The 12,902-nt window shown below is 41.5% G+C and overlaps 3 protein-coding genes across 4 annotated transcripts in view; 2 read left to right on the top strand and 1 right to left on the bottom strand.

The window, feature by feature from the left end:
* The window catches only part of alpk1 (alpha-kinase 1), an 859,942-nt gene that overhangs the window by 307,880 nt on the left and 539,160 nt on the right, over positions 1–12,902 (top strand). The gene's annotated exons all lie outside the window — the stretch shown is intronic.
* Positions 1–12,902, top strand: part of si:cabz01076231.1 — a 758,238-nt gene that overhangs the window by 678,062 nt on the left and 67,274 nt on the right. The gene's annotated exons all lie outside the window — the stretch shown is intronic.
* LOC137487203 (butyrophilin subfamily 1 member A1-like) overlaps positions 10,651–12,902 on the bottom strand; it is a 14,630-nt gene continuing 12,378 nt past the window's right edge. Inside the window, exons 7-9 of one of the 2 annotated variants that reach the window (XR_012382954.1) lie at positions 12,888–12,902; positions 11,547–12,797; positions 10,651–11,499 (exon numbers count right to left, since the gene is read on the bottom strand). The exon at positions 12,888–12,902 is cut by the window's right edge and continues 21 nt beyond it. Coding sequence is in view for 1 of the 2 variants with exons in the window: in XM_073907808.1 (XP_073763909.1) it covers positions 12,202–12,797; positions 12,888–12,902 (611 nt within the window). In the remaining variant the exon portion in view is untranslated. Of the gene's footprint in view, positions 12,798–12,887 lie in introns of both variants that reach the window. The other variant, XM_073907808.1, reaches the window with a different exon arrangement.

The following is a 12,902-nucleotide window of genomic DNA, read 5'->3' as shown; positions in this document are numbered from 1 at the left end:
ACACACACTGCACACACACACTCATGCACTAGGTAATGCATCCACAAACACACTGAACACACTCCAGACACTCCCATACACCTGCACACACATATGTATATACTGTATTTAACAGTGTGTATATAATAGCGGACATTCTACCAGAAGCGTACATTACCTGAAATAACAAAATACACTGAATAAACAGTATTTCATCCTAAAAATGTCTAAAAGTGGCCTGATGGCTGATTTCTGTCAGTTGTTCAGTAAAGCAGTATGTCCTTCATTTGCTTCTCAGATTTTTGTTCTTTATTAAAAACACTAAAATGCACAAACCCAGTCATTGTCCTTGTCCTCAGCCCAATTGAACCTACAGCTGCAATAGTTTTGTAGAGCTAAAACTGTTATTTAGAGCAGTGGTTCTCAAAGTGGGGGTCGGGACCCCCAGAGGGGTCGCGGGACAATGAAGGGGGGTCATCTGGTGATTTCCAAAAATCTATTTATTTTTATTAAACCATTAGAATTAACATTTTAATCCATAACCTACTAAAAAATTTGTCGTTTACAGTTACTATATACACTACTGTAAATAGTAACTTTATAAGCTTATAGTTACTAGTTCTATTGGATTGCGACCCCTCAGGTAATTACATTATATTAAAGACTCAGTAATAGTGTCAGATGCAGCAGATTGATTTTATAAGACCAGGTCAAACTTTCTGGCACATTTACAGCACCAACATACATTTAAAAAAATAATAAAATGAAGAATAGACTTTGGTTTATTGGTGTGTGTGCGCGCCATTGCATGCAAGGTTTCTGTATTTATAACCACCTCAGAGGATATTGGGGGTCGCGAGTCACTGGCATTGTTATTTTGGGGGTCGCGAGCTGAAAAGTTTGGGAACCCCTGATTTAGAGGGAAAAACACCAGAAATGGCCACATTAAGTTGTTCTTATTCACATCAATTGATTAAAAACATCAAAGTATAAATAAATCCTACAAATAAATACTACAAATTGCATTCATTCATTTATTCATTTTCTTTTCGGCTTTTAAAACCAGAGGTCGCCACAGTGGAATGAACCGCCAACTTATCAATGATATTCAGAGTTCAACGCTAAGGATTTTTTCTACTGGTCCGATCAGGCAAGTGGTTCAGATTTTTACTTAGTGGTGAAATTTTCACTGGCCCCACCAAAAAAAAAGAGAAGTTATTAGCTATTTTTTAGCCACATATTTTAAATAAAGTGTCAAAAATAAAGTCTGTAAATCTAGAATTTCAATACTTAAAAAACAATTGTAAATATAAAGTGTTATGCAAACAAAAAGAGCCGTATGGAAAATGTGGAGGCATTTTATTGCGGTTTGAAATTATTTAACAAAAGGTGGCTGACTTGTCAAACTGACGGCAAACTGCATAACATCACTTCACTTTTATTTTATCATGTTGTTTCCGTGTAAATGTCTACTTGCAAGAAGACGTAAGAAACAGACATTTTCGTTTAGCCTTATAATTTGATGATGCCGCCATGTTGCTGTTTCTACGCTGTACTGGTTGTTACCAGGTTTCAAAAAAATAGCATGGTTAAATCAATCAGATAAGACGAATTGGAAAGCAATGTTGTTAGCGACATTACAGAGAAGGTAGCATTTAAAGACTTAAAAGCACAAACTTAAAACGCACGCAATTTACAAACAGTCACAGACAATTTAAATGTGAGTGACAAGGCAGCAGTGTCCCAATCAGGCCAGTAATGATCCGGCCTACTGTCCCAAGTGTCTCTCACACTGGCCCCGGGCCATCGGGCAATCCTTATTGTTGAGCCCTGGATATGTTATGCTATTTCAGCTGCAACCCAACACTCGGAAACACCCATACACACTCATTCACTACGGCCAATTTAGCTTGTCCTATAGCGCATATGTGTGGACTGTGGGGGAAACCAGAGCACCCAACACGGGGTCTCCATGCCAACACGGGGAGAACATGCAAACTCTACACAAACACCCACTGACCCAGCTGAGACTCGAACCAGTGACCTCCTTGCTGTGAGGCGAACGTGCTAAAAATATAAATATATAATACAAATAAACGTACAATTGTCTCCGTGTTATTGTCAGTCCTGTCACATTTGCATGATGTGTGCAAAACATGTTTAAAGCTAAGACTCTGAGGTGACATCAAGGACGATCAGCTTAACATTTTTAATAAGAGAAAATGTTCATTTCTGCTAGAATGTCCCATATACCTACACCTCAGGAGTGTATTATCCTCTAATAATCCCCATCCCTGAGGTGATATTTGAGTTTCTCCTCATCTGTGAGTGTGTGTGTTCTCCTCAAGCGTCTCCTGTGTGTAACACTAGTGTCCTCCACATCTCCTCCTCCTGTTGTGATGTCTGACTGCTGTAGCTGTGTAAAAACTCTGATTATTCAGCGGAGTGATATGGAGCTGTAATGCGCTCTAACATGCCGGAACTACTTTAGCTGAGCCTTTATCTGACAATAACCAAACACCTGAGAGTGACCAGCAGCCAATCAGAATGCAGCATTCAGCAGAGCTGTGGTGTGAGTGCAGATGTTTATATCAGGCTCCAGAACACATGAGGAGGTTTGTTGTTCTCTGATGAACACTAGATGGAGACACACAGTCATGTTCTCATTTACAGTGTAGTGTGTGAACTCCTGCTGTTAAACTGTTTGTGCTGCAGAAACACTGAAACTCCTGATTAATAAGGATACATTAAGCTAATGCTCAGTGAGTGTAGAGAGATTGATGTCAGCATGTTGTGGTGATAAAATACAGCTGTAAACACTTCATTGCACATCATCGGGCCTTTAATTATAACAACAGTTTTATAATAGACATGCAAGATACAAACTGGTTATTATCAGCATTTACAAAAACATGATTCAAAAATGATCCAATCTGATATTTCATCACAGGAATATGATGAATTTTATATTTGAAAATATTCACACAATATTTCAACTCTTGTAGCTGCACTGTAAATTCTAACATGTTCAGTTTACTTAAAAAAAGTTTGGAAACGATTGCCTTATTTTTGCAATATAAACTTACAAGGAAATCTTAAGTTAAGTTTAATCATTGCCTTAAAGTAAGAAAACTAAAACTTAAAATGTAAACTAACTGTTAAAAATCAAGTAAGTTTAATAGAAAACTCTAGTGAACAAACTCGTCATTATTTCAAGAGTTCACACTTAGCTGATAATCAATAAAGCGTATTTGGCATGCTGTCCCGGGAGAGAGCCCTGAGCTCGTAATATCCTCGAGCCCGGGGCTCCCTCCCGTTAGAAGGGCGAGAGGGGAATTCGAGGTCAGGTAGGTCTCGAGAACTCCCCTGCTTGTCGCCGTGAGAAGTGTAAACTCAGGTTGTATTGGGTGATAATTTGTTTTAGTCGATTGGCTATGGTTTATGTTTTTGGACGGTGGGAGGAAACCGGGGAACCCGGGGAAAACCCACGCGAACACGGGGAGAACATGCAAACTCCACACAGAAACACCAACCAGCCCGATGGGTTGGACTAGCGGTATTCTTGCTGTGAGGCAACAGTGCTAGCCACTGGGCCACCGTGTCGCCCGATCAGAAAAAGTGGGAGGATGAAGGGGTGGAGGGGGGGAGCTTCAAGACGAAGATAACTGGAGTGGAAAACTCAGGTTATTTATAATGCTTCCGTAATCATCTAATAGGGCTGATTACGGAGCTAACAAGGAGCCAGCCGTGTTGATTATAAGCACGTGATCCTCTCGAAATTAGTTTATGAATAAACCACACTTCAAGAGTTCACACTTAGCTGATAATCAATAAAGCGTATTTGGCATGCTGTCCCGGGAGAGAGCCCTGAGCTCGTAATATCCTCGAGCCCGGGGCTCCCTCCCGTTAGAAGGGCGAGAGGGGAATTCGAGGTCAGGTAGGTCTCGAGAACTCCCCAAAAGGCAAAGGTTTTCAGCTCGGGACAGCAGCCGCGTATTGAAGTGCAACCCAAAAGGCGAGAGGTCAGTGCCATATCCGGCTGCTGAATGTAAATTGAAGTGAGATAGGTTACTGCAGGAGAAAAGTTGAAACTGATTCTTAGGGGAGGCAGAGTTGGGGAGCCTAACGGAAGAAACAAGAGTAGCAGAGGGATTTGGTGCTAGAAATAGGAAAGTAGCGGAGTAACTCAACGCTGAAAGAAGAAAAGTAGCAGAGGAACTCAACGCTGGGAAAGGGGAATGTAGTGGGGAGGGGAGAGGGGTTGTAGAGGGGGTGGAGAGAAGAGCGGAAGCATTCGACGCTGGAAGGAAGTAAAGAGGATGCGGAGGAACTCAACGCTGGAAAGGTAAAGAAAAGAAACCTATGGGGTCAACTCCGTGGGAGTTAGAGCTGTTGGATTGGACTACTACAGGAGTCTGGGAAGGGAGGGAGAGGTGGAGACTCCTGTAGGTGGTGGGCTGAGCGGGACTCCGGGGGAGTCAGAACATGGGAAGACTCCTTGGGAGTCAGATTGGTGAGTGATGTTTTTGAAATATAGAAAGAGTAGCGGAGGAAATCAATGCTGAAAATAGTAAAGTAGCGGAGAAACTCAACGCTGAAGAAAGAAAGTAGCGGAGAAACTCAACGCTGAAAAGGGGGATTGGGAGTTAAGGGTGGGGAGAGGAGAGAAGTTGTAAGAGGGGGGAGAGGAAAGAGCGGAAGCATTCGACGCTGGAAGGAAGAGAAAGAGATGCGGAGGAACTCAACGCTAGGGAATATAGGACAGGAGATGCGGAGGAACTCAACGCTAGAAGGTAGGAAAGATGCCTATTTGGCCGGGGCGAGAGAGAGAGGGGAGGGGGGACTCCGTGGGAGTCTTAGCTCTTAGGGTGACTCCGTGGGAGTTAGAGCTGAAAGATTAGGCTCCTACAGGAGTCTAAATGGGGAGGGGGTGGTGGAGACTCCTATAGGAGGTGGGCTGGGCAGGACTCCGGGGGAGTCTAAGCTTAGACTGGAAAGGTAAGAGTAGCGGAATACTCAACGCTAGAAGGAAGTGATAGTAGCGGAGCAACTCGACGCTGAAAAAGAAAAGAAGCGGAGAAACTCGACGCTGGAAAGGGGGTAGGGAGTAAAAGATATTGAGGAGGTGGGGGGAGAGTGGGAGGGGATGGAGGAAAGAGCGGAAGCATTCGACGCTTGAAGGAAGGAAAGGAGGTGCGGAGGAACTCTAACGCTTTAGAACATAGAATAGGAGATGCGGAGGAACTCAACGCTAGAAAACAAGAAAGTTGTCGATTGTGGAGGGGGGGGGGGGGGGGGTTTGGGGTAATTGATTGACTCCGGGGGAGTCAGGCCTTGAATGGTGATACTTAGGCTGAAGAGATGAGAGTAGCGGAAGAACAACACTAGAAGGAAGAGATAGTAGCGGAGCAACTCGACGCTGAAAAGAGAAAAATAGCGGAGAAACTCGACGCTGGAAAGGGGTAGGGAGTAAAAGATGTTGAGGTGGTGGGGGGAGAGTGGGAGGGGATGGAGGAAAGAGCGAAAGCATTCGACGCTTGAAGGAAGGAAAGGAGGTGCGGAGGAATTCAGCGCTAGAAAGGAGAAGAAGGAGGTGCGGAGAAACTCGACGCAGTAAGGAAGTGAAGACTGAAAAGATTTTATACTGGTAGCCTTGGGGAAAAAGTTTTGCTCCTGTTGGGGTCGGGGTTCAGGCACTCTTGGGAGAGAGATAGGGGGATATTATTTGCTGAACTGGGAGCGCTGAAAAGAGGGGGGGGGGGGGGTGGGTTGGGGAACTGGCAGAATAAATTTCTGTCCTTGTATTCAAGATAGTGGATGTCGTGAGTGCGAGCTGTGAGGATGAATTGATATCCTCTCCAAACGTATACATGCATCACGCTGAGGCTGTTACGTGTAATTGGGCTAGACGATAATAACGAGTAAACGCTTTTGTGGAGGCGTTTAACCTGTTGTGAAGTGTCAATAGTGGTATGTTGAATGGAAGTGTATGTGAGCTCAGGCAGAGCGTCACTGCTGCGACAGTGAAGCGGGGGGGAAAAGAAGCTCTGCAGCTTCACTGCTGTTGCAGAGATGTGGTGGAAGTCAATGTCGGGAGGCGGGTACACTTTCCCGAAAATGTATAACTGCTGTGCAGTGTTGGGGAGTGGGAAGGAAAGGAGCTGCGCTGTGACAGTGGTGCAATGGTAGAATAAGGCTTGGCTGAGCATCTCTGCTGTTGCAGGTACGGTGGTAGTCAGTATTGGAGCATTATAGGTGCTCCCACAAAAATATTAAATATCAGAAGGGATGTGTGGAGATGAAAGTAAGTAGGGGCTCAGGTAGAGTATCACTGCGGTTGTTGTGATGCTATGGTGAGTGAAGCTCAGCGGAGCGCTACTGCTATTGGATAGGTGCAGTAGTGATCGGTATTGGAGAGTTATGAATGCTCTCGCAAGAATAATAAATACTGTTAGTAGTGATATGTAGAGAGGAAGTGAATAAGGGCTTAGCTACAGGTGCAATGGGTGAGTATGGCACGGTGGAGCGATTCTGCTGCTGCAGAGGATCAGTATGGAGACAATGTGTGCTCCTGCAGAAGCATTTACTGCTGTATTAGTGCAGGGCAGTGTGACGAGTGTTATTGGACTTGTAAGTGTATAGAGTTTGCTTAGAGCATCCCTGCTACAGTAATAGAAAAATTTTGGCAACCCCTAAATAAGTTGGAACTGTGGTGAGTGAAAATGTATGGGTGTATGGGATAGTTTAAGTTGTCCTTATACTTAGTAACACTTAAAACATTTGAATTGTGTGAGTGGGGGAAGGGATGTCGAAAATGTATATAGGACATGCCTTGCCGAAATAATCGGTTTGCTTGCTTAATGGAGAGAGAGTGTTCCTCCAGTCAGATCAGATATGGTGAGGTGGATTGTGGGATTGCAACTGATGGTAATTCAGAGAATCTCAAAACCCGAAGACTAGTGTAAATATGGCATTATGGATGTGGGCTGTATGATTGGAAATGCATCCTTGTGTAGATTGTGATTGCATTTGGAATGGATGTGGAGTGTAATAGGTTGGATGAAGGTCAGCTTCTGGGCCGGCTGTCCTAATCTCTGGAATGAGAAACAAGAGAAAAATCAGAAATTAAATTTTACAACATGATACATGTATAGCAGACATGACAAAATTGTTTTAGCTGATATCTAATGCAAGGCATCTTAATAAGAGCATGGACAATTGTGAGCTTCGTTGTCACAGTCTGCGAGGATGATAGAGGTGGGCATTTGTTCCCCCACAGGATAGCAGGTGGATGCAGAGCTGGGGATATGGGGTGTAGCTTGTCTGGTGGTCCTAGAAATTCTTCTTGAAGATTTATTTAAATGTCCTTTTCATGCAGTCAAGCGAGAAGTTAGTTTCTTTACCATTTTCACCTCCAACCGGCGTGCCATTATAAGTTACATATGGCACTGTATATGCAAGTATGGGTCATTGACGTATTACGATTGGACTTTTGTGTTAAATTGTCACTGGTTGGGTAGTAGTCTTTACAGAAGTTAAATGCTATCAGATCTGGCAGAGGTTTTTATTTATTTTATTTATTTATTATTTTATTATTATTTATTATTATTATTAATTCATTCATTATTATTATTATTTATTTATTATATCAAATCCCAACATCAAACGCTTAATTCACTACTTAATGGAAACTGTATGAATGAAATGTTTGTTATGGGCTTTACTTAATTTGTTTAAATACATGTTAGGAATCTTAACTTCTTAAATTCTTAATCTTAACTTAATTCGCAAGCATGTCTGTCTCAGTTCATTCACGAGTCTTTTATGGCTGGGTTCATTCATGAATTGTTGAGAGGGCGGAACCATATAGAGTTTTAAAAGCGCATTGGATGAGGGCGCTGCTCCTTCGCTATTGGCTCGATGGGGCGTCAATCAAGATCGGAGGCCAAGTTTGTTTACCAGTGTTGTGTGAAGACACTGCGGCACACCAGCGACTAGTTTGGATGAAAACAGTGCGGTTCATCGACGAATCAATATGTCGTGGACTAATGTCGTGATCTTTGCAGTGATTTACTTATGGATTTGTGGACGGGCTTGAAGGGTGAGTTCTTATGAATCTTCTAATCACGCAAATCTTGTTTTTAAAAGATTTGTAAATAGGTTTAGTCTTTGATGGAGATTAGTTGTTTCCGCGATGCTTCCCCTTAAAAGCGTACTATACGTTACCGAGGGTGCACCGCTAGGAAGCAGTGAGTTAGGCTTTTGCGATGTTTTGGATCGTCGGCGCCTAGAGAGTTAGGTGGAGTTGTGGACTGCGTTTGCGTGAGGCAGTTTGAAGTGGAGGTGGAAGAGCTGGTGGGCAGCACCGGCGTTTTTGCGGGAATTCAGGCTCGATTTTGGCGAGGCTGTGGCTGAATTCTCAGGGAGAGTGGAGCTCTGGCTGGAGTTGTTGTTTGTTGTTGTTGTGTGTTCTTCCGTATCGATAGGTTAAATGGTGCGATGCTGGAGCGTTTTGTAGCGGGAAGCGAGCTTCAAGACGAAGATAACTGGAGTGGAAAACTCAGGTTATTTATAATGCTTCCGTAATCATCTAATAGGGCTGATTACGGAGCTAACAAGGAGCCAGCCGTGTTGATTATAAGCACGTGATCCTCTCGAAATTAGTTTATGAATAAACCACACTTAGTAACCTTACTTAGGGTTTTATAGTAAGATTACTTTATTAACTATTTAATGCCTAATGATGATGAAAAATGATTTTAAGCTTTATATTGATCATCATCAGAATTACAATCTGTGCATCATCATAAGCACATCACATAATATACAATTAAATATAGTGGAGCATGCAATCGTGTCATATGAGGAGTCACTGCACAGTTTCTGCACTTTGCTCACTCTGACTTTTGTTTCAGCATGATGACGTATTTTCAGCTAAAATGGAATTTTGAGTGAGGGGCGGAGCTTATTTTCAGCTCCACCTCTCATCACGTATTTACAACTGAAATGGATTATTAAGCGAGGGGCGGGGCAGATTTTTTGTGCTCCACCTCTTATGTTTTTCCAGCTTAAATGGAATATGAGTGGGGGTGGGGCTAATTTTATAGCTCCACCTCATGTATTTCCACCTGAAATGGAATATTGAGTAGATGGCGGGGCTTATTTGAGCTCCACCTCTCATGTATTTCCACCTGAAATGGAATATTGAGTAGGGGGCGGGGCTTATTTTGAGCTCCACCTCTCATGTATTTCCAGCTGAAATGGAATATTGAGTAGGGGGCGGGGTATATTTTGAGCTCCACCTCTCATCTTTCAATCACAGCAAACTAACAGTTAGAGGTATAAGCGTGGCTAAGCATATTTCGCCAAATCAGAGTCATCAGAGAAGGACTGCTGTTTTTTAGTGGATTAATTATTCATCTTTAGACTAACAATGCGCGCTAGCCTTTGATTACACATGTGAATTTTAAAATTGCACTAAAACAGTTTTTCCAAGCAATGTTGATGTTTGAAAGCACCACAAAAAACACGCCCTAACGTCAGCAAGACCACGCCCCTTTTTAATTTTTCTGCTATAGTTACTAAACACGCCTCTTACTTATGATTGGCTGCAAGTCCGACACTGGTCTAAATTGTTTTTCAAACACTGGTTAGGGGTGTGGCTAAGCATATTGCATATTTAAGCATAATTAAAAATCCCTTAATTTAGCTAAAAAGGTTTGTATATATTCACTTGAGGTGGTTTTGGCCTAATGTGAATAATGGGAGATAAAATCTGACCTATAGCAGACATTACAACACCATTACTCCATCGCCAACCTGATTTCACTAAGTAGGACACGATCCTGGATGAACATGTTGATCCTGGAACAACATTCCAATCAGCCAATCAGAATTAAGGTATACGTTTACCATTTATGCTTTTATTATAGTTTAGGCTTATAGTTAGGTTTATGCACTATGTGGGTATTATCAACTATTATTCCACTCTGATTTTGGGAATAATCTACAGTTATGGCTGGGTTTAGGGGTGGGGAACAGGTTTGGATTACATTTTCCAACAAGAATGATGTTCCAGGATCAACACAGATCCAGGATCACAGCGCACTTGGTAAAATCATGACGTGTACTACTCCATTATGTTCACCTTGTTTACACAGTCAGCAGTTCTAGCAACTGGATAGAAACAGCCAATTTGCATTTAGGATAATTGCATGGGCGTAAATCTGATTTAACAATAGGGGGGGACAATAATTATGTAATTTAGTTTGAGCATTTTTTTGAAGGGGACACAAATAATACAGCCGAATTGTACTATTAAAGATATCTCCCGCAGTTAAAAATGGTTTTATCATAATTATTATTATAGAAATCTGCTAAACAGCCACAACTCCGAAAACATTACAAAAATTGTTCACCCCCCAAGACAATTGTCATTATCCTTTCAATAAAGCACAACACCCTTACCTGACACTGTACACCTGACTCACCCTGCCCTGCCTGATCCTCAATCAGTTCTTTCTCCTCTGCCTGTGATTAATATTAGTATTTTCATAAGCACTCATTCTGAAAGCCAAATAGCCTTAATGTGTGCTTTTTTTGTACTTGGCGTTTAGCTGCACTAAAAAATGATCTTATGTCCTTTTCTCTGTCATTTTATCCAATACATGATACTGCAATGCAAGTTTATTTATACTGTAGCACATTTTATACACGATGGCAATTCAAAGTGCTTTACATAAAGAGTGCAAAACTATCATAAAAATAATCACAACAATAAAAACAAAGAATTAAAAAAGGTTAACATCTTAATTTCAAATTAATTGAGTCACTTAATAACAGAATAGAAACTGATTATACAATAATACAGTGGGGTTAGTGTGCTCAGTGTAGCAGTGCTCGAGCAAATACACAGCTAAACATTATGCTAATTGTGGTTGTTAATGTTAATTCAACATTATGCCAAGTCATCACAAATTAAACAATGCATGAGAAATGGCTTTAGCATTAGCAACAAGCTAATGTTAACTAGATAAGTAATTTCAATCGTTAATACAGCAGATTCATGGAGAATTACATCGATAATCAACATTTTTGCTGCAATCAATTTATGAATGAGTCTGTGTTAACTACATTGAAGAGAATCGCTTTATTTAAGGTGAATAAAATCCCCTACTTACTTACTGAAATTCTACATCGAACTAGTCTGAGCAAGATGGAGACTGGAATAGGGAAATGTTTCTGGTCGCTTGGCCGCAGCTACAAACATCCTTCATTATAATAGACTGTAAACAGTTCAGTTTCCTATCAGTCACTGTTTGATTATTATATAATTGTAGCCTCTGTACAGCTACTGTGTGTTTTGGTATGCAAAATACTTATAAAAGAATTAATTTTCACTCGATAACACAATGACTTTATCCTCACGTCCACATACACAATGAAGACATAAATTAGACTGTCTCATTGAAGGATTGGGAATTGTCAACTGATTTAGGATCTTAATGTTGTCTTAGTTTACTTAGTTCGATATAATCATTTTTCAGTAGATGGCAGCATTTTTCTACCAAATTACTGCACATTATATCTTACCGCCCATGAATGAAATTTACATTTAGATGATTGTTAAAGTTAATTTTACATTATATTAAAATATAAAAACCAAGACAATAATGTGAGGCATTATAATTTATTTTAACAGGGCCACTATTTTAAACCCATGTTCGGCTTCGTCTCTTATTCATCAGTGGTTGCCACAGCGGAATGAACCGCCAACTATTCCAGCATATTTTACACAGCGGATGCCCTTCCAGCTGCAACCCAGTACTGATAAACACCCATACACACTCACACACACTCATACACTACAGCCAGTGTAGTTGATCAGTTCCCCTATAGCGCATGTGTTTGGACTTTAGGGAAACCGGAGCACCCGGAGGAAACCCACACCAACACAGGGAGAACATGCAAACTCCACACAGAAATACAAATTGACCTTGCCAAGGCTTGAACCAGTGACCAGGTAACCACTGAGCCACCCTGCTGCCATGTTTTAAAACACATATGAGGATGTATTATATGAATACTAGCTTGCAATAATTTTCTTCATAATCAATCCAAATTGTTCACAGTCAACTACAATCAAATGCTTTTCCTGTTCTGCTCTCCATCACCATACTTGAGAAACAGGCCTAATATTTCTGTTAGCTCTGTGTCAGTCAGTCAGGCATCTGTGTTCCAGTTATACAGTAAAGATACAGTGAGCTCCACAGGTGATTCTACAGTTACTGGACAGTCTACTATTTTGAGTGGACTTTTATCGCCTACACCAGGATTAAACAGAGGAACGATTGAGCCAGAGAATCTAGTGCGCATGGTCAGGAGATGTTTGCTCTCTTTAACACTGTAAAACTCCAGCAGACCCTCATCATAATCTAGCAGAACTCCCAGTCGCTCAGGTCTTGGTGATATGGACAGGGTTATTGGGGAATCAGTGTTTGTGTAAAAGCCATTTTTCCCATCTGAACACAGAAACCAGTAACCCCTTGATGGAGTTAAAGCAGATCTGTCTTTTCCACAGTGATTTCCATGTTTCACTACACCAATCAGCCAGTAGTTTTTAGCAGGTGTATTTTCTCGTGTCAGCTCTACCTCCCAGTAGTGTCGTCCAGAGGTATATCGTTGAGCTCCAAATGCACATAACTGATATGGAAACCCCTCTGCAGTGTGATGATAATCTGGACTGTCCCTCACACATTTACAGTCATTCGTAATCTTCAGATCTGGAGATATATTCTCACGATCAATAGTGATCTGCTCTGTGAGGAAAATAAATAAACAACAGTTATTAATCCTGATAGATATGAGATCATATTCACAGACGTCCATCTATAACCGAGATGTCTTACCTGCATGTTTCCTCA

Source organism: Danio rerio, chromosome 7, assembly GCF_049306965.1.
Source record: "Danio rerio strain Tuebingen ecotype United States chromosome 7, GRCz12tu, whole genome shotgun sequence".
Taxonomy (NCBI): domain Eukaryota; kingdom Metazoa; phylum Chordata; class Actinopteri; order Cypriniformes; family Danionidae; genus Danio; species Danio rerio.
This window is presented reverse-complemented; position numbering and strand designations above follow the sequence as displayed.